Here is a 23,108-nt window from a genome sequence, read left to right as displayed (position 1 = left end):
AGGACATTTCAAAATAAAAGTCTGATTTGTGCTGCACTTTGTATGAGAATCTGTTGAGCAGCAGCAAATCACAAAACTGAATCCTGTATCTAGTATGAATCCAAATAGCAACAATAAAAGGCTTCTCGCAATATTCAGTAATGTATTCCTATTCATATCAATAAACTTTTTTATATAGCCAATATTTGTATAGCAATATATTTGTTTTTACAAAAAATATATTTATATTTGCCTAATCATATCAAAATCAGGCTTAAATGATTTGATAGTAAGAAAGGAACACATTTTTCACTCATATAACATTTAAAAAAAAAAACAACAAAAAACAAGGTTGCAAAATGCTGTATAAAATAAAACAATTCACCACATAAAAAACTACTTCTCCTACCATGACAAAAACAACAATATTAATAAAAGCAATAACAACAACAATAAGGATAATTATGATAACAACGAGAACAACAATGGTGATGATGTAATGATGATAACAATGATGACATTTATTTCACTGGTACCTTTCAAACCAGAGTTTCAAGGTGCATTACAAAGTAAAACAGCACACAATATAAAAACATCAAGTCATAAACATTCACAACAAAATGAAAGATACTAAAACTGCAAAGATGAAACATATGAAGTATAGTAAAAGAAACAACAAAGTAGAAGATGTCATTACACTTAAGATAATTATGCAAGTACAGTACAGGTATACATAACTGTACAAGTACAGCTATGTTTTTTAAGTTTTTTAAAAAGACCAGGAAGTGAGGAAGTAACTCAAGACACAAACACAAATGTAGCATAAAATCCATCCTAAGTGTCCAACTGTGTTCCCAGTCACAGACACAATCTGGTTGCCAAAGGCAATGCATAAAACAGAATCAAATATTATTATAAAATACCTGTATTCATTCCAATTAGTATCATAAAAATAGCAGTGTATAAAAGTGGGCATCTCTTAAAAATCTTTCATGGTTCTAAAAATCTGATTTCTATGGGGAATGAATTCCACGTCTATGGGCATGAAGTGAGATGGCAAAGTCCTCTTGGGTTTTACATTAGATCTAGGAATACACATCAAATATTTATGTTTGAAGATATGAGTTGACTATTTCCAGTATACAGTGAGGACACTCAGCACTGTATTCTTTGGCTTTCCCCCAAAGCGCCTTAAGTAATTAATACAATTTTAAAGCCAATGTTGAATTTGATGGGAAGAGCCACTATAGAACTGGATTGGTCCCTGTGTTTACTTTTTCATAGTAGGGATGTGGTTCCATTTTGAACTAATTATAGATGGATAATGCATTCTGTGCTGAACCTACTGACAGGTCAAAATGGTCTAACATAGGGGTGTTACACATATGGCCTGCAAGCCAAAACCAATCCCCCAAAAGGTCCTATCTAGCGCATGGGATGAATTTGTGAAATGCAAATTTTGGACGGGAGATATTAACAATCAATGATATTAAACTCACTTTAGTTCAGGGGCACAAACAACCCAACATGATCTCAGGCGGGTCGGACCAGTAAAATAATAGCATAATAATCTATAAATGATGTCAACTCTGTCTTAAATAGGTGTAATTTTTACAATAGTAGCCCTGTTACTAAATGTTTTGTACCTAGGTATATTCACTGTGATCTGTAGGCTATAATGTACTTGTGTAAATGAGAAACTGAGGCATAATATTTTTAAATTGCACTTATTTTGCTTAAGAAATGTCAGGGTTATTCATGGTTGTTCATATTATTCACATTTTTAAAGGATAATTCATATGTGTAAACATTTTCATGTAATTTTTATTTTTGCTCTAATACATTAGCACAGTAACAGGGCTACTATTGTTAAAATTGTACTTATTTAAGATAGCGTTGACATTATTTATAGGATATTATGGTATTATTTTACTGGTCTGATCAAATTGGGCTGCATGTGACCCCTGAATTAAAATGAGTGTGACACTCCTGGACTAATAAGTATTTCCATAGCTGTATAACTGTTTTTTGATGCTTTGGCAAGATTGTTTCCTGAAATGTTTCCTGAATAAAGCTCCCTTTGAACTGAGCTGAACTGAACTGTGCACAGACAGAACAGTAATCTTGTTGTAGTCAAGGCATGGGCTGTAGCCTTTGCATCTGGCTGTGAATTACACCATTCAGCTGGCACATGTGCTCAATATGGTCAAATCGGGTGTTTCCAGAAGTGTTTGCTCTGGGAAAGAGTTTGAGCTAACAAAGGCTGGAGCCTACAGTAGTGTCACTGTGAAGCTGTGATGGCACCAGACAAGAATGTAATCTCACTGAGTTTGTAAGCAATAAAGCAGGAGAAACCCAAAGTTCCAAAGTTAATTATTAAGCTACATCTGTTTTTTTTTTTTTTTTATTACAGTAGATATGACAAGACTGGCTTATTTCAAGCAATCACTGTTGAGATATAAGGGTGGCCTCCCACGCCCCACCTGCTGTTCACTGCACGCATTGCACTAACACTACTTCACAAACCTCTCAGTAACAACCAATCAGATAATAGGATGTTGGCACGTAAAGCGGCTTCAGACCACACGACAGTTGCCATTGGTAGCCAAAGAGCAACTGTAGCAAGACAGTTCATTTTTAACCTGACGCTAGTAAAACTGTTACCGTCTTGAATTAATATATAACGTGGCACAGATAAAAGACCATAGCATGTAAGAAATAAACACATAGGTGTATTTTAACATATGTGTGTTTTAAATTCCAGTAGGTAACACAAGAGTCATCAAAATATAGCCGTATGACCTCAAATATAATATTATAAATGTCCACACACACACTGAATCAAGATTAATTTGTGTTACGACCAACCAGAAAAGAATATAAATACAACTATATTCATTATGCAATTAACTGTCTTAAAAATAGCTAATACCACGAATTTGAGACGCCAAGCTATTTGTGTTTTAGCAAAACCGGAAGCAGATAGGGGGAATGCTCTTGTTCATAGCAACTATCCGCCGGTTGTATTGAGCAGCATCAGACAAGGGATAACCTAATGATGGAAGAATTTGAAGGTGAGAGAAATTACAGTCTGGGCCTTTATTCCAGCTGTTTTACGGCATTGCAAGGGTCAGAAACATTTCGTGTACAGCCGCGTAAATTTGGGAATCCGTCACCGCTTTGTCTTTTCCCGTTTTGACAGCGACCTCTTTTTTGTTTGGGATTTAGCCGAGAGTAGTGCGGGCCAAAGATGAAGCTAGCTGCCTCTTTCTGTGGATTTCTGGGTGTGATACCTAGTGTATATTAGCCACAGAAGCTATCCAGGGGTAGCATGTGGCTAACTGTAATGAATAAACCCCAATATAACAAAAAAGCAGCCAGGCTTTAATTGTCCTGACTCCTGATTATTACCTACCGTTAAAGTTACGTATATATATATATATATATATATATATATATATATATATATATATGAAATGTTTTTTTTAAACATCTTGGCTACAGTTTTCCAGCCACCCATACGTTAGCATTTTTTTTTTATTTTGGATATTATTATTGCGTAGCCTTTAAAATAGATCATGAACAAGAATAGTGGTTTGGCGACCTTTATGTCAACAAAATAACCCAGAGATAAAATCACTTCACCGACATTTAAAATACATGTACTGAATTCACAAATAAATCTTGTGTTTTTGCAGACGGCGACACTCCTTCTGCTGAGGATCTGGTTATGTGCAACACCTGTAAAAGATCCTTCTTCCCCAAAGTCTTGGTAATAATACATAAACAGTCACACTCCCCTCTGTGTCTTTTCACGTGTTACAGTAAGATACAGTGTGATATATTAAAACAAAAACATGAAAAGTACTAAGAATAAGCACGTTTTAAGGATACTAGTGCATTTAGTTCTGCAAGTTTTTGGGAGAGGAACTGGTATTTTCACTTTGAGCATGCGCAAACATGCTAAAGACACTTTCCAGAGTGCTAATCAGCTGACAGGACATCAGCAGATTTAATAATGATTGGCTACAGTCCAAATGGCCACAAGGGCCTTATGAAGAACTTTTTGTATTGAATGTGTGAAGGCTTTCTCAATGCAGTGAAACATTTTAGCAAGTGTTTATTGAACTAAAACTTGATTTAGAACCTATAGTTTTTTTATGTCTTGGCACGCAACAGAAGATTGTAGAGAATGGTTGCTGTGTTATAGAATTTGTTACTAAGCCACCCAGCAAGAAAATAAAAGCCTGCCTTTCCACACATAGTCAGTTCAGACCAGGTCCTCACTTAAAAATAAGAGCCATGCACTATAGTCTTATTTCTATTATAGATTGCTACTGCATTTATGTTTAATTAAACGATATAAACAAGACTTAGATGTTACAGACATTTTTGATAGCACATGAAAGGTATCATTTTTAATCTGCTTTTCCATTCAGAACTTTTAGTAAAGCAAACACATACAAATCTGTGCAATCAATGACACATTTGACCCTATTAGCTAACAGTGACTACATCAATACACAGTGCATTATTTTGTTTGTGCATGAATATGTGTTTGCATAGGGATGTGTGTGTATCTGTAAGACAATTAGGATATTGTAAATAGATTTAATATTTAACAGACACAATGTAAAATACACTTGATCCACCAGCCAGTGTATTTAGTTTTACACAAGAACTCTGTGAATTAGTTTATATGGAAGAAGTCCTCCTGTTCCATTACTCATTGCTCTGAACAATGAAATGCATGTTTTTACAAAACATGTATTAAACATGTAGCTATTTAATGTAATTCTGAGTAATTTTAACAGACTGAGCAACTGCATTTGTCCTTGCCCCAACAGGATAAACATGCTAAAATCTGTCAAAAGTCTGCTAGCAAAAGGAGGAAGGTGTTTGACTCCAGTAGACAGAGAGCTGAAGGCACAGACATTTCCACACTCAAACCCATCAAACCAAAGGTGAGACTAGTTCTGAGTCAGATGAAGAATAAAACTTGTAAAGGTGTATACTGATGACATATCCTGGAATCCTGGGAACTGCTGAATTCCATATGTTGTTTAAAACTTTAATTTCTTTTTAATTTGAATTTCTTTTCAATATTTTTAAAGATATTTTTATCTGTCATCTTGTAATGCAAAAGCCACCCACACTGTTTTTCTGTAGTGTTCACATATTTGTTTTCTCCATAAACAATTTCAGTACTAGATCTAAAGTAATGTTTTGTACATTACAGGCTGAGCTATTATTATTAGCTACATGTCAAATGACTGGAGACCCTAAACTACAAAGCTTGACGCAGTGGCTCTGCCACTATGTTTAGTATCTTGTGTATTCTGGCTTATCAGAACAATTGTTGAAAAGTGATAAACACAACTCCTGGGATGGTGAACAGCTCATGTTTTCAGCCTTTGCTTTTCCGTTGAAGGCTTTTAATATTTTGTGTTGCCAGATTATTCTCAAAAATCAATCACTGTCAATTGTATTTCAGTCACAAAGTTCATCTTCTACTGAGAAAGTAAGTTGATTTGTCTTTTTCATTTGACTCTGTTCTTTGTACAATTATTAGAGGCACAGGTAATATTTTTAATCAAGAACACATTCATTCACTGTTTCTTTCTTGCTTTTAATTAATGGCTTAAATAGTCTGAGTACAGTTAACCTTATACTGATTGTATTTCCTTTTCTGTTCACAATCTATGTCTGGCATTATACAATTGTATCTCATTACTGTATCATAATTCTGTCTTCTCTGGCTGCACTAATTCTTTTCAACCTGGATAAACTCAGTTAGCCCTTTGACAACCCAGCTTAACCAGATAAAGTTTAGTATTCATTACCTAGTAGTGTTATCATGTCAACAAATGCGTAGAATGACTGACTAAACTTATTGCATGACAGATAGAAACTCAGAAAGTAAATAGCTCTGTCTGTTGTCTTGGCTACGACTAACTGCACACTCACACCGCTCTATCCTATCACTGATAAAACAATAATATTTGTATGGCACGTACAAGATATAGGGTCCAAACAGTATGTTTTGATTCTCATATTATAAGCATTCTATTACATGCTGCCAACTGACAAAGGGAGATGTACTGTGGTCTTTAACACAGTGGACTACAACAACCAAATGACCAGCCTACTCAGTGATACCACCACCTATGAGACACTGAGAAGAGATCCCACAAGCAGCTACAAAAAATAAAGTTGTAGAGGGCCTGCAAAGCTTGAGAAAGAAAAAGCCATTGATAGACCACTACCACAAACTCTACCCTGGTGAATCTATCCCTTGCATCTATGGACTACCCAAGATACACAAGGAAGGAACTCCCCCAGACCCATTGTGAGCTGCATAAACTCAGTCACCTATAACATTGCAAAACACCTGGCAACCATCTTGGCCCCTTTGGTTGGAAACACACCACGCCATGTCCAAAACTCACAGGATTTCATCAACAAGATCAAGGAAATAACTCTGGAACCAGATTAAACCACGGCTTCATATGACGTCACCTCACATTTCACCTGCATTCCCACCAAGGAAGCGGTTCAGGCAGTGAAAAAACGACTTCTATAGGACCACACACTCACTAACAGAACCAACCGTAACCCAGAACAAATATCCTCAATGCTTGAACTCTGTCTGAGTTCTACATACTTCCGTTATAATGGAGACTTCTAAAAACCGAAGCAAGGCTGTACCATGGGCTCCCCAGTGTCCCCCATAGTAGCCAACATACATGGAAGAAGTGAATGCAGGGCTCTGAGTAGTTACAAAGGATCAGTTCCCACTCACCGGTTTAGATACGTGGACAACACCTGGGTCAAGATAAGGAAAGAAGACCTGGACACCTTCACCACACACATCAACTCAGTGGACCAGAATATCAAGTTCACATGGGAAGATGTCCAAAACAACAGCTTGCCCTTTCTGGACTGCAACATCCACATCAATGATGACAGAGGAGTAACCATAGACATTTAAAGGAAACCGACCCGCACAGACCAGTATCTTCTTTTTGATTCTTACCACTCACTGGAACACAAACTGGGAGTCATCAGAACCCTCAACCACAGAACAAAAGAAATTCCTACAGAGGCTGAAGGGAAGAAGAAGGAAGAACCCTAACTGGGCCTTCCTTAAAGCCAAACCAAGTAACCAAAAACCCAACAACACAGAGGAAAAGCCAGAAAAAAGGAAAAGGCATTGTTATTCCATACACCGTGGGAGTCTCTGGAAAAACTACCAAGGATTTTCAACCAACACAATATCCCGGTATATTTCAAACCCACCAACACCCTGAGACAGGCTCTGGTCCATCCCAAGGACAAACTACCCAGGGAGAAGCAAAGCAACATGGTCTATGCTGTTCAGTGCAATGAGGAATGTATGGACTTATACAGAGGAGAAACCAAACAACCCCTCCATAAACTCATGGCTTAACACAGGAGAGCCTCCACCTCAGGCCAAGACTCTGCAGTCCATTTTCACTTGGAAGAAAAAGGACACTCTTTTGATGACAGCAATGTCTGAATATTGGCCAGAGAAGACAAATGGTTTGAGAGAGGAATCAAAGAAGCCATTTTTGTGAAAGGGGAAAATTCTTCCCTGAACAGAGGTGGTGGTTTGAGACACTACTGATCAAAAACCTATAACACCATTTTAAATAACATTCCCAAACAGTTTTCAACCAACAACCCTCCACACCTGGACTCACCTGAAACTAAACAACCCCCCCCCCCCCAAAGGATTCGGGCAGTGGCCCACCCCCCTGGTCAACGACCCTGAAACTCACACACAATACCCCACTAATGACCCGATCCCCCGGGACACACCCCTCTTATGACCCTAACACTGAAGTTGGAGTAACACCCACACAGACCATTCCCCCTGCAGGTTTATAAATCCAGTTTTCCCCCATCAATTATTAGAACTGAAGAAGTGTCTTGGATGAGAGACTAAATGTTTTCAAAAGAGCTGAACTAGCCCAGTTGAACCAAGAAGAACTACCAAGAAGAATGATGACCTGGGCAAATGAGAACCTACTCAGACATTCTGTTACATAAATAACAATCTGATTTGGAAATCAAAATGGTCATGTAAATGCACAATTATAGAGAAAAATAAAACTTAGGTCTCCCTAGCAGTGAATCCCTATGATTAGTACATGTTGGAAGCAGAAAGGAAAGTTGCACTAGTTCTTTTCTTTTCTAGGCAACCACTGAACTTGGAGCCTGTAACTGTATAGGAGGAAATAGGAAGTCAGCAGTGCTATCATGTTGCCACAGAAGCAGCTCAGAGGACAGCGAACTACTTCTGTCAGAAGTCATTAACTTTAGGTTCGGGTCAGACTTCCATAATGGGAAGAAACTGGACAGTGGGGTTTTGTTTTTGTTTTGATAGATAGAAAATTCACTGGTTTTAAGTCTAAGAAATATGTTGTGGAGAGTTGACACCATTAGAAACAAGTAAAAAAGTTAGTGCAGATTTTCAATATCACTCAGTAGATTATCGCTGGTTTCTGGGCACCCTGGTGAATGAGGAACATTTTAAGCCCATAAATAATAGTGACACTTTCGGTTCAAGTAATGCCCGCACATCAGAACATTGGTGATGATGGTTACCATGACAACAGCAATAGCTGACTAAGGTTGGTATTAAAAAGCTGATGTGACACAGTGTTTCCTCTGTGTTACTTCCTGTCAGGCACAGCCCCTAAGAAGCCATCCAACTGGCGCAAGAAGCACGATGATTTCATCGCCACAATCAGGGCCGCTAAAGCGATCAGTCAGGTCATGAAGGATGGGGGACCTTTACCTCCACCTCCTCCTCCTACTTATGACCCAGGTAATGTGTAGTCTGCTGGAATTGACAATATTAAGAAAAACACCTTACAATAAATTAGTAATATCATTCTTAATAAAAAAAAATGTAACTTAGAAATGGTTATTTAAGAACTAGGAGCTATTTCTGCCACTCACAAAGGCTTGTGATGACTTACTATTGTATGTCTACTCTTTATTTTTGAATACGGTCTTAGGGGATAGTAATGTAAGTAAAAATTGAAAATGCTTTAGAGTTTTAGATGAGATTTTTTTGGGGTACATGTGAGACTGTGGTCAGTATGGCCTCATTTTGGAGAAGCACACAGCAGTACCAGCACAAGAGGAAAGACCTGCAGAGCTGAGGGTGAGGCCTGGAGCAAAAACAATATTTCATCAATTTAAACTGATGTTTTTTTTTACAGGGGTCATATATAATATTTTACTTTAAAATATTAAAACAGACAAAAAGACCACAAGACTATTTAGAGTAATGAGTTCTGACACTGTGTCAAAGAGGTATTTATTACAGAGATATGCACTGAATTTACTCACAGCCACAGGTTGTCATTTGCAGTGTGAATGTATGTGACCACTTGAGGGAGTAGTCACTCTGCTGGTCTCCCATGGTATTGAAAACTACTGCCAAAGCTGAGTTGAGTTGTGAACTGTAAAGAAACAACTTTCGTAATATGATAAAAAAAAACACGCATTCCTGTTCACTGCAAAACTCAAAACCTTACCAAGTGTATTTTTCTCATTTCTAGTCAAAATATCTCATCACACTTAAAATAAGACATAATCACCTAAAGAGTAACTTGTAAGTGAGATACAAGAACTTATATTTAGACAACAGAGCTTGAAAATCTTATTTCAAGAAATCTTACCAAGATAATTTTCACTTGTTCCATAGGCAGATCTTTTTGCTTGAATTAAGCAAAAAAAAACTTAAGCAAAAAAAAAATCTGCCTATGGAACAAGTGAAAATTATCTTGGTAAGATTTCTTGAAATGAGATTTTCAAGTTCTGTTGTCCAAAAATAAGTTCTTGTATCTCACTTACAAGTTACTCTTTAGGTGATTATGTCTTATTTTAAGTGTGATGAGATATTTTGACTAGAAATGAGAAAAATTCACTTGGTAAGGTTTTGATTTTTGCAGTGTTTTCACCACTGGAAACAGCTCTAAAATAAGAGAATGAAGTTTGATGCTGAAATAACTTTTTTTTTCTCCCTTGGTGACTACATAGAACTATAAACATAAACTATTGGTTGATGCACTATTTTTTTGCATCTGGGTTGGTGTTCTGTTCTTGGGGACAGTGCTGACCCCATCCACTGCACATAATACACTGTCTACAGATAAGTACCACATCTAACCCCACCTGTTCAAACTATCACATTAACCAATACTTTGGGTTGTGTAACAAGCTGTAAACCCAACTTACATACATCTGCATTTATCACCACTTGTTTTGTCTGTAGACTATATCCAGTGCCCTTACTGTCAGCGAAGGTTCAATGAGAGTGCAGCTGACAGACACATCAAGTTCTGCCAGGAACAGGCTGCCCGTATGCCCAACAAGAGCAAGTTAGGAGATGTCAAGAAACCTCCAGCTCGCACACAGGTATTAGCTGACATGCATGACAACACTAATAATATGCATAAACACAGACAAATTATATTTTGTTTGAAAATCCTCTCTTGATTTTGTAAAGTTTTCTTAATTTGAAGGAGATACATCCTTCTTACAATATTTACTTGAATGTTAAGAAAAAAAAAAAAAACGAAAAAGAAAACGCCTGAAAAATGATAACACTGATTAATAATGAGCTTTGTTTATTGACAGTAATCATAATGTCATTGTATTCTGTTAGCTAGCTACTCACAGCAACCTTTGCTCTAATTCAGTAAAATTTTATTGCCAGTTCTTTATATCTGAATCCATAACAGTTCCTTTTCTATTATTACCACAGTGAGACACCCACCCCTGCAGTTGGCACATAGAATTACCAGTCACTTAGCAACGGCAATGGCACATGATCGAGGAGTTAATTTGGCAGTCAGTAAAACAGCAGGATTTAGCCAATTTTTATTAGCATGAGTAAACTTATTAGCTTTGGTTTGTATCTGTGAAATTGTCTTTTTTTTTTCTATTTTAGTAGTTTTCTCAGATCTCCTCCTTTTCGTAAGTTATAAACATGATCCTACAGCTAAGCCATCACAGCGAACCAAACGCATGACAGTGCATAACCAACAACACAACACCACTGTCACATATAGTGGATACATGAAGGATAGAACCATACTCAGAATATGGTTACACCCTCTGATCAGTTCCTCCTGTTTTGTATAAATGACTTGGACTAAACGTATTGTTGACTGTTGTTACTCTCTGTCTTCAGTACAAGCCTCCTGCCACTGTGAAGAAGGCCAGCACTCCTCCTGTATCCACCATCCCTTCTGCCTCCTCTCGTTTACCCCAGAGGTCTGGACCAGGACAGGCCACGGGTAAGAGCTCAGCCATATTGTCTACACATCTCAGACTGTCACATTAAGCATCTTCAATTTCTGAAATATTTTCAAATGATACAATTTAGATGATCACACAGACTGAGTTACACATCTGTTGTCCTGTCTCACTATTTTTATTTCCTCATGCTAGGTATCCCCTCTGGTAAGGCCTATTCTGCAGGTTCAGTGAGGAGTAATCCCTCTGGCATCACAAGTCCACCATCAGGGTCAGTGCACATACATTTACAAAAGCAGTGCTGCAGGCTAATCCACACAATGACATAATGAGAAGGTTTTAAGTTATACGGACAGGATCATGTATCACGTTTTCTTTTTTCCAAGCTGTGACTCTCCTTTGCCATTCTCTCATATTTAGTGTGGGAAGTAAACCCAGAGTGACAAGCTCTGGCTATGGCTCTGTAAGGAATACTCAATCTGGATTCAACAAGAAGAAGGTTGACTCCTACATATCTAGGTGAGCTTGAAGACATTTGCTCAATAAAAGAACAATGAAATAACAAAAAATACAAACACCCGTCAGTTTTCTGCTTAACCATCCTGACCTCTTGTGGAATGTTAATGTATTGCAAACACTGTAAAATCCATCCTTACCATCAGAGTGTATTTTCTGCAACATCTAAGCAATGTGATTGATGGTTCTCTGTGATTGAACAAAAAATGTAATTAATTTTAACCAAATGGAAAGTTTTGCAAATGTTTTATGTACTCTGTTTTTTCCAGAAGAATAGTGTCTTAATCATTTAAATGCCTTTACTGTCATAAATCATGAATAATGTTATTGACTGTATAACCCCATGTTGCCATTTACAATAAAAGTACTGTCTGTTTTAAATAATATTAGACCCAAACGTGCTATATAATTAATGTGATTGAATGCATATAATATATCTTTTAGAAATGATCAGGATTGTTCTGATTGCTGTCAGGGTTAACAGCTCTGTAAATTTTAAAATCAACCTAATCACCTTAAAGGTGATGGCTTTTTAGTCCAATGGCCTGAAAGGGTCTGACTGACTTTTGGTAGCAGTTGTCGTTTGTTCGCATGGCGTCCATTCATAAACAATTTTTCAAGAATCTTCTCCAAATCCATCAGTCGCAATGACTTGATATTTGTTGAAACATCTTTGGGGTAAGGTCTACCAAGTTTGTTCAAAGAATTGAGAAATATTGATTTTTAAATTTTTTAGGAATTTTTGAAATTTTAAACCTCCCCATTGGTTTATAATAGGACAAATTTTAAAGTCCTGTAACTTGAAAATAATTGAAGATATTGATACAATTACTATTGGCAATAGATAGGAAGTCACATATGGGCTTTCATTTGATGCCATGACCTTTGACCTTGAGTGACCTTGAAAGGTCAAATGAATGTCAGTTAATGTCTTTTAATATGCCATTGGACTACAGAACCCTTGGTCCTATTTTTTTTTTCATTAACATTGATGAGCTCACTTGATGTCCTTAGCCTTACTACTGTGTCATCTTAAATTTCACAGGGATGATGATGTTGATGGCGCAAACGAAGTTGGCAACGGTGGAGTGAAAAGCAAGTTCTGTCACGCTTGTGGGACAAAGTACCCTGTTGAATCTGCCAAATTCTGCTGTGAGTGTGGAGTCAGGAGGATGTGCATCTGATGGAAGTCGGGGGGAAAAAAATAAAAATAGAAGAGCAGAGGAAAGTCTGAATGCACTGGTACTTAAAACTAACATCAGAGTTTCACCAAAGCTACACTGCAAGGCCAGAAGAATAAAAAAAAAAATCACACTTGGATTTAGTTTCACTGCAGAAAAGAAACATAATTGGTCAGCATGCTGTTACTTTTTTTTTCTTTTTTCTTTTTTTTTTTTTTTTAATGGCTGTTCAGTTTTGATTATCTCCTGTTCTATGGCGAGCTTCTTGGTGGGACTTACAGACTGACAGAATATTATTCTGATTGTTGAGTAGTGACTGCATGTAATAATGTTATATTGATTAGAAATATGAAGAAGGTAAATTCAGTAAATCTGATAAGACTGCTGATAACATGAAATAGAATGTTTTAAATACAGTCAATACTATAGACCTAGGCTCTTTCAAGAAATGTACCAGCCATTAGCTCTGTGAACTGAGTTCAAGTAAAGTTTTACTGAATTAGATAAGGTTCATGGTATCAGTAGCTGATATGGCTAACATGGGGACAACTCACACAGCTCATTATTTTTAATTGGCCTCTCCTTTGCTCCTGGCCTTTCCCACAGCATTAGTGCTATTTTCCACCAGGCTACACTTCTGAACAGCGCTGTTGTGAAACTAGAATCCACAGAAGAATTAACAATTAACAAAGAAAAATTATTATTTACAGAAAAGATGGATTGTGGCATTGGTTACGTAACAGTCATAGAAAATTGATTTTGTCACCTCTGGTCAGTATTTATGAATATAGTACCAGAGTATCTGTCTACAATTTAAAGCTACTGGTGCATCTTCAGAAGAAATGTAGGGAAGAGATGAGAGAGAAAGATAAAAAAGCAGGGGAGTGTAGGAGGTGGAGGTCAAGGAAAATTCTGGAGTAACTCAAGGAACGTGGTAGGGTTTTATTTTTTTCCTTTTCATAATTCTAATACCCAGTCATGCTTTACTGAATACATCCCTTTAACTCCATCTTCCTCTGCTTCCTCCCATAAAAAAAATGTTACTTTTGAAGTGCAATATAATTGACTACTGAGGAAAAACAAAGTGGTTTTCTAACAGCAGTATTTTAGAAAGATATCACCTTGTTTTGATAGAAACTGGTCCAAACCGTGAACAGTGAGTACTCCCTTTTTAAGTCACTTTACAGGCTAAGATGTCACCATCATAGGCCTGATGTTTTCTGGTCAAATGTAGCATTTAGACAAACCATGTTATTTCCTCTCATTTTATACTATGAAATTTGTTATTTATTTTCTTATTCCCTTTCATTTTTACTGAATAAAGAATAATTCCACCTTTTTGTTGATGTGCTACAGAGTTAAATGTGATTTTTATTTGGATTTGTAGAAACCTAAATGTACTTGGATGCATCCCAGTTGCTTTTTCCTTCACAGTGTTTCTGTTAAATCAGTATTTGGTGCATTCAGGTGTTTAGGATGAACTGCGCATTAACACTACAGTTATTTCAACCCTGGTCCATGACCATAATTCAGTACTGGTCATTTAGGAAGCATATTTGATTTGTTTCTATTCCAAAAGTTTGCCTGTACTACAGATTTAGGTCTTCTTATGCTGAGCTATTGGATTTATTTGGGCTGTATGAATTCCTTTAAATCATTTAAGTCGCCTGTTTAGGAGATAATGGAGGTTGTGTCTGATGTGGGACCTACATTTACACAATAGGCCAGTATATTTTCAATTCCCTGCAATATTTCTGAAACCATCACTGGAACTGCAGAAACCCAGTACAGTAAACATGCCCTGGTCCATACAGGGTGAAATATTACTTGCTTACTCACTAACGTTTCTCAAGTGTAAAAATAATAACAGTACACATGCATAAGGTAGATTACCACCTCACTTTGACAGAAGACTGAATCTCTGTGCTTGAACATACACTATTTACACTGAGAGGATTAAGACAGAGAGGGCCTGTGATGTAGGTGTGTAGATTAATCAGCCACCAAAATCTTATAAGTCAAGTATGATATATTTATATTACATGCTAGGAAATGACTGACAAGTATGTTTCCCTGTACTGATTTACAGCTGTTAGCCTGGGTACAATTGTGCACTTGATGCCGTGTATATGCATCGTCAATAAACTTCAAGGACGACAGATTTGACAGAGTTTTGTGAGTGTCTGTTGGAATCAAGAAGTAAACACCAAAATCAGGAAGGGATATCATTACTGTAATACAGTAGGTCACAAAGTATAAAATAAGCCCTTGCTTTTTAAAAACATGAATGTAATGGTAATAAGTATACTGTGTGCTATGTACAATCGTATTTGCTGTATATGTTAAAAACAAATGACATAACAGAAATAAGCCATCTGAAGCCATCAAACTGATTCCTGAAACTATGAGGAAAGACTGTGCTTGTATGTTTAATAAAGCATTCTTGTCCAGTAAATGATGTAAAAGGAAAGAAAACATGGCATTTGAGCATATCTGGCCTCCTCAAGCTACAGTGCATTTCTGGAAAAGTGTTTCAATTAGGTACCATTCATCAGAGCACCAACTGAATGTGACGGGAAAGCTTCTCACATGTGACCTGAACTCAGCCAACTGTGGCAAAATATGCTTTTAAGGTATCAGTCACATTCAGTGATTAAGCCACTGAGTACCTGTGACTTGACACACAGCCTAAAACAACTCACCAGACACAAACAGAGGAATTTTAGATATCTATGATAAAGATATGCCAGGACTAGTCCGTCTGATCCAAAGTGAAAGCAAAACTATTCTTTAGCACCTTAACATTTCCTTAAATGTCACAACATTATGTTTACAATCTAACTGCTTTAGCTTCACAATTTAAATTTGTTAGGTTAAATTCACCAAAAAAAAAAAAAAATTGCAACTGTATAAAAGATCCTTTTTCGGGCATCATGCACATTTTCATGCACAGCATTAGTATGCAAGGTAGTGCTGTTAAACTGATCCATTGCACAGTGTGTGACAGTTCAATGCATTAGACGGCCTTGGACCTCCCCTTATACTTGGCTTAATAGCTGGTTTCTGTGTAGCTTGGTAGCATATTTGGAGTCGGTAGTCATACGATACCTAAAAAAAGCTGCAACAGAGATATACTAGTAGTTGACAGGATATCTTAAATGAAGTGGAAGCTTCCTCTTGGATAGTCCAGTGAAGGACGGCCTAGTACAAGAAGTGGCAGGATGTGCAAGTTTTTCGCTTCACGATAGGCATTGGTCTGGTGTCAGGTGTCCATATTGATTATTCAGCAACTGGAAGCATTCTTCCATGCTGGACAGGAACGCCATGGCTTTGCAAAGTTTCTTATTATTCTCCCTCTTCCTCCTTTTCTTCCCATTCTGCAACAACACAGAGAAGACGGAGTAATTAGTGTTAAGCAAATAAAATTACCTCAGTCCTATGATTAACCCCAAGGTCTGCATTTGAATTGATGTGAAAGCCTTTTAATACCATGAGTTTGTCCAAATGTAGTATGTTAAAACAATAGCGAGACTGAAATTTACAAACTGACTGTTACATTGTGAGCAAAGCTTTATGTCCTGCGGCTTTTGAAGAGGCTTTAATTTGCTCTTTTGAATGACTCAGTCTTGAACTATGAGCCTGAATCATCATATTTACTTATGATCTTCTGAAGGTTCATATGAGGGGGATGTGACTGGCTGACACCGAAGTACTTGAAAATGAAACCACAGTAACAAAACAAAATATGACTTTGCTTTAAGAAAGAAATTAAACTGATGTTTGGAAACTGTCATTCAGCTGATTAAGTCTTTAACGTGTCAGTGAATCACCCATTGTGTTGAAGTAACAAACAGTGTCTTGCCAACATTCCAACTTCTTTGTCGATTTGAAAAATGCTTCTCAACTTGCTCAACTGACTGGAAAAGAATATTTTCTAAGGACAGAATTTTGACATGGTACCAGTTTCTAAGGTTTCAACTATCTACATTTCTATACTGTTTGTGTATGCATACAAAGTTACACGTGGAACTTCTTTTTTAAATTGACCCATAAAGACCCAAAAAGCCACTGGCAATCAAAGCCATCTACTAATCTAAAATTTAATAACTTCTGAACCACTAAATTTGTTAATACATTGAAATAATTGGTGTAAAATACAATTTGTCATCTTTTCATGACCATCAGATATGACCATGTGGACGTTCAGAGGCTCTGTAGTTACCCTGGAAACACCGTTATCTTCTACAACATTGATTCACCAGTAAAACCCATGGAGTTGGATCAATGACAGTGGATGGAGACACTTAGTTTAGATTCAGTTATTGATAGATTTTACTGTAAAAGTCACTTTTTCCTGAGTTTTCTCTATTTCTGATATAATAAACTTCAACTGTAACCTTAGCTTTTATGAACTTCTACATGATCAGCAAATTAAATATATCAAAATACCTGATTTACACTGAAAAAACACAAAATACAGAAGATAATATTATGATAAATGGTGACAAATCACTTAGAAAAATTTAGATATAGAGAAAAATTAATTTGGGAAGTGCCACAAAAGTAGCACTGAGTCGTTATGGATTAACAGTCTTTTCTTACCTCCTTACAAGTACAATTTATTGACACCTCGACAGATTGTGCCAGGTACTTTATGTCGTTATTCAGCTTCTTCATTTTGCTGGCTAAGGTGCATAAGGTGCTCACAACATCCTATGGGAAAAAGGTAAACACATTATTTGCAACAATATGCACCTTCAGTGACCACCATAACTTAAACAGAAATAGAGTTAATCACCTTGGGCCTTGACAGCAGCTTCCATAAATTATGGAAACAATACAGAGTAGTAGTAATGCACAAGATGGGCCCAAAGAAACTAATAAATTAATAAAATTCATATTCAGAGGTAGTTGTTCGTCATACCTGAAAGGGGACTAGTTGGCAAAAGGTGATGTCATGTTGTATGCAAATTTTGCATGCAAAGGGTCTGCTTTATTTAGATCAACGAAGTGTTTGATTTTGTTGTGTTGAGGTTTTAACAAGTATAACAAAATAAAAACTTTTAAAAATTACATGTAATGCTTCAGAAACAAAAATGCAGCATTATCATGAAGTTTTGCTGACAGTTGTCCACTCACTGTGTCTGATGTGCAGCTCAGTCGCTTGTGTCTCCGGCAAGATGAGTTTGAGTTTTGCAGTGACTCTGCAATACGTGTTTTCTTTGGAGTAAAAAACAGTGCAGAGGTAAGACTCACACATACTACAGAAACATGTTATGTTAAACAGACAACTCCCTCTTTTGCCCTAAATGAGTGTCAGTTTGTTCAAAAACAAACGAGGGAGAAGTTAAATCTGCACTGCAGAATAGGGGGTGTCTAAAAACAAGACAAAAAACTCTAAATCTGAGAAAAAAGGTATTCAAAACAACTGAAACATCTGTCCATTCAGAAAGATAATTTCACTTGACCAGATTATTATTATAAAATGCTGCTGTAACTCATGTGAAGACTGGGGGCAAATGGTAAAGAAATATGTACTGTATACAGAAATCATTATTGATCTTACTTACTGTCCAGTTGAGCTCAGTTTGCAGAACCTGTTTGTAACGACACGCAATTTGCTCTGGGGGTTTTATGCTGTCACAGGACAGAGTTAAAGGGAGGAGCAGAAGAACAAAGAGACTGATACAAAGAAGAGGCTGAAAGTTGTTCAGTGTGAAGGATACAAAGAGAGGAGGAGAAACCATGAGTAAACCACTGAAAACACCTTTACATTTGCAATAACATTCTTCATACAGCATCCCAAACGCACATGGTCAGTGTATCCATTTATTTGGTCCATTCTAGAAGCTACCCTGCAAAACGACCATAGACTATAAAAAGGATGATACAGTGAGAGAAACTGAGATTTTCTTTTCAATGTACTGTACAAAAATGAATATAAAATCTTGTGGCCATGGGAGCTGTCATGTTGCCATGATGCAAGATAGAGCCTCTGGAATATAAATGGGGATGTTACATCCACCAGTGGGCAGGCCACAGGTACAAGACTGAAACTGCTAAAATTGGCTTAAAAACTGTCCAGTGCATCATTAAAACCTTAAAGGTTAGAGATGAAACATTCACAAAGATGAAATGTGGTTGGGGGAAAAAAATCTAAAATGATCTTAACTGAATGTCTCTCAAAATTTTGGTGAAATTAAATTGAAAACGATCAATATTCAAGTTCACAACTCTGTTTAACAGTAAGAGCATTTTCACACACACACGCCCACACACACAACTGACAGCTATGTAGGTTTAAGAAAACCACTTATCAGTTAAGCTAATTAAAATAAATAAGACATAAAGTATGGAGTGAAATAGGTCCTGTGGTCTGAGGAATCCAGACTGATCCTTTTCCAGAGTGATCGCCCCATCAGAGTGTGAAAAGAAGCAGATAAAATAATTACCCATCATGCCTAGCACCTACAGTACAAGCCTGTGGGGGCAGTGTTATGATCTGGAGTCGTTTCAGTTGGTCAGATCTAGATTGAGCAACGTAATGTGTCCAAAACATGAGGTCAGCTGACTACCTGAATTTACTGAATGACCAGGATTTCTTTACTGATGACACTATTCCAAGATGACAATGCCAGGATTTATCCATCTTATTGGGCTTGTGTATAAATGGTTCAGGGATCATGAGGCATCATTTTCAGAGTCCAGAGTCCACAATGGAGCTCAATGAACTCCATTGTGAATATTCGGGAAGGTTTTAATCAGTGGTCTGACTCTCCCATCATAAATGCATGATCTTGGCCAATAATTAATACAACTATCAACAGAAAAACATTTTGGAACATTACATATACTTATCAAAACAGTGCCATGGTGAATGAATGCCTTAACGAAAGTTTAGGACCCTACAAGAACAAGTCTGTATATATACTGTATATGGTCCACACTTAACCCTTAAAGACCCCAAACTATCTACTGATCTAAGATATTTAATGACTGTTACTGTCTACTGATCCTATCAATACATGTAAATAATTGAGTTAAAATGCAGTTTCTCAGAATTTCAGCAGCATCACATGAATGTGGAAATACTACTATCTTCTGCAACTTTAATTTGAGTTGTAGATGTTTGTTTTATATACAGAATTAATAATATATTTGGCTGAAAAAGTCATGTTTTTTTCAGTTTTGTCTGTTTTCATGCAATAATCTTTGAATTTTCTCTGAGATTTATGAGCACCTACACGGTCAGTACCTGATTTTCAATGAAAAACGACAAAATACAGAGGATACTATAATGATCAATCATTTGGTAATAGAGAGAAAATAATTTGGACTGAATCCACACCACAAAAAATAGTTCTGGGTCTTAATGGGTTAGTGGTGAACCTTAGGACTGGAAGTCACCCTCCTTAAAGCACAAAGAGACTTCTGAGTCCCTCTGTAGACAAAAAGGAGCCATTGTAATGTAACAGAAAATTAAAATGATCTATTTTAGTTGATGTAAAACTAATAAAAACATAATTAGGACTATTATTTTTCATTTCTGTAATTAGTTCCACAAAATCTTACAGATTGATGCTTTAACCCATAAAGACCCAGTGTTACTTTTGTGGCAGTTTCCAAATAAATTTTCCTCTCTATTTAGCCCTTCTTAAATTATTTCTCACTGTTTATCATAATATTTTCCTCTCTATTTTGCTTTTTTTCAGTGAAAATCAGGTATTTTCCTATATTTAATTTACTGATCATATATTTTAATCAACATGCTGAGATTGCATCTCAGGATTGTTATACCAAAAACAGAGAAAACTTGAGAAAAAGTTACTTTTTCAGTAAAATCTATTATTAACTGAACATAAACCATGTGTCTCCATCCACTGTCATTGATCCAACTCCATGGGTTTTACTATTGAATCAATGTTATAGAAGATGACGGTGTTTCCACGTTCACTACGGAGCCTCTGAACATCCAAATGGGTCATATCTGATGACCATGAAAAGATAACAAACTGCATTTTACACCAATTATTTACACGTATTAATAGGATTAGTGGCTCTAAGGATATTAAGCATTTCAGATCAGTAAATGTTTTTGTTCACTGGTGTATATTTGGGTCTTTAATAACCCACTCATAAAATAAAATCTACCGTAATATCTCCAAGACAACTTTCTAGACGTAAAAATAATTGCAGTAATTAAAGCAGAACTGACGATAAACAGTTTAGAAGTAATGTTTATCAGACGCACTAACCTGTTATTACACATCGACAGGCGTAAGTGAATAAGTCTAATTCCTGTAAATCCAGAGGCAGATTCCCGTAAATTGTGAAGTCGATTTCAGTTTCCTTATGACTGGTAGATGGGAAGTTTATAGAGTGGAATTTCCCTCTTTGGAAAACCCATTAAGTCTCCAACTACCAGTAAACCAGCCAGACGCAGACGGAGAAGGCAAAGGGACGGATGCGCACGGACATCAGCTCCCGGTAAGTTTCGACGGCACTAAAGTGTGCTCCGTAGTTTTCAGTGGGACTTAGTTTGCGTGTGTGCTGTATTTCTCCAGTGGAAACTCTGTTTTTCCAACGCCTTGTCTTTTAATGTCACTTTAATTCAGTGCGTCACCAGTTTAGGTCACTGGTAACCTACAGCCATTACGCGTTCTTTACTTACCATTGGTCATTCTTCATTCATATTCACCGCGGCCTAGATGTGGAAACACTAACACGCGTGTCCTCATTGCTGCTCGGATCATCTGATTTTACAGTGAAAACAAATGTTGTCGTCTTCTGACTTTTCCCGGTTGTGGTGGCTTATAAACGCAGGAACGACAATCCTTCACACGTTCTGCGTAACGCACTTCTCCAACCCGCAGCATGTGATTTAACTTCCGTCCTTACCAGTTTCAGTTTGCTCTCAAATGAATTAACATATAAACACATCAATACGAGCTTTGGAAAAAGGAACTTTCCTGCGTGAAATGTTTTTACTAGTGTCACATGTTTTGCTTATACAGTTTTTATTGGGTAGTTTTTGCATATAGAAAGGAAAACATGTTGTGGAGCTGAAACTTTCATTTGAGCACACTGGCCACTGGAAGCATTCATTCATTCATGCATGCATTCATTCGTTCATTGTTATCAAAAAGCCAAGGGCTGCTGTATAAACCATACTAGTCAGGAGTTAAATGCCTTGCTCAATTCTTAAAGAGTGTTAGTCATTCCCATCCCCACCCATATTGTGGTTGAGTCCACTGGTCACACAGGTTCACCTCCCTTAACCTTGTCTCATTTACTAACAACCCTCAATCCTTTAATTGACACTTTCATTCATTCATTCATTCATTCATTCATCACCATCCCCCTGTACTGCCTGCATCACCCATAGTAATCCTAAACAGGTGCATGAGGTCGTAAAAATCCACTTTGCAACTACACCAAACACTACTTTGATTTGACACTTTGATAAACTAATGGTGAGTCTACTTGTGTCATTGTCAAGGGACTTAAAAATAAAACATATTTTTAATTCAAGCATACAAACCTCTGTCTGCTGAATGTCTCTACATCCAAAAACATCACCATACTAAAGGTGTGTTTTCACTGTCCCCTTCGCAAGGCTTCAGAAATAGGTTTTCACATTAACACATGCACATATTTTGATTTAATTTCATTGCACTCTTTTGCTACAGTCTGATGTTGCAGTCAGATTAGTGATTTGTAATTCAGTTAAATAGAATATTAAAAGTTTGATAACCACAAAGTGTGGGGTCTCTTCCTAAAAACATTCCAGACCCTGTAAATGCTCAACGTTTAAGTGCAGTTTAACAACGCTGCTCATTCTGTACTTACTCCTAGCGTAGGTTTCTGTTGTGATAGTGGTCCTCTACTATGTCTAGTGCACTGGTAATGACTGAGGAGGGATTATTTTATGTACAGTCTGTTGTTTGCTCTGTTTTGCTTTGTTTTTTTCTGTTTTTTTCTATGGTGCTAGCTGTGACTGATATACTCCCATGCTTACTTCAGTTTTCTTTAAGGACCATTCAGCACTTCATTTGTATTATACTGATATAAAACTTCAATAAAAAGATCTTGATTAAAAAAAAGTTTGATCAGTATTGGGATGATGCAGGACAA

General features: G+C 36.9%; 1 protein-coding gene across 1 annotated transcript; it reads left to right on the top strand.

Annotated features, from left to right (window-relative positions):
• Nucleotides 1–2,973: 2,973 nt before the first annotated feature.
• On the top strand, nt 2,974–13,090 carry zc2hc1a (zinc finger, C2HC-type containing 1A). Its single transcript, XM_030123464.1, has 10 exons — nt 2,974–3,053; nt 3,678–3,751; nt 4,827–4,943; nt 5,474–5,504; nt 8,693–8,833; nt 10,292–10,434; nt 11,213–11,318; nt 11,473–11,548; nt 11,698–11,796; nt 12,839–13,090. Exons 1-10 carry the CDS (start codon nt 3,035–3,037, stop codon nt 12,975–12,977), a joined length of 945 nt encoding a protein of 314 aa, XP_029979324.1. The 5' UTR covers nt 2,974–3,034; the 3' UTR covers nt 12,978–13,090.
• The last annotated feature ends 10,018 nt before the right edge of the window (nt 13,091–23,108 follow it).

This window comes from Sphaeramia orbicularis, chromosome 20 (assembly GCF_902148855.1).
Source record: "Sphaeramia orbicularis chromosome 20, fSphaOr1.1, whole genome shotgun sequence".
Taxonomy (NCBI): domain Eukaryota; kingdom Metazoa; phylum Chordata; class Actinopteri; order Kurtiformes; family Apogonidae; genus Sphaeramia; species Sphaeramia orbicularis.
The sequence above is the reverse complement of the archived record's forward strand: the minus strand, read 5'-3'. Positions and strand labels throughout refer to the sequence as shown.

What these genes read in the sequence shown, in the direction of transcription:
- zc2hc1a (XM_030123464.1), top strand. An exon ending in CCTTCTTCCCCAAAGTCTTG is followed by an intron (nt 3,752 to 4,826) that starts GTAATAATACAT and finishes TTGCCCCAACAG; the next exon opens with GATAAACATGCTAAAATCTG. An exon ending in GTTGACTCCTACATATCTAG is followed by an intron (nt 11,797 to 12,838) that starts GTGAGCTTGAAG and finishes TAAATTTCACAG; the next exon opens with GGATGATGATGTTGATGGCG.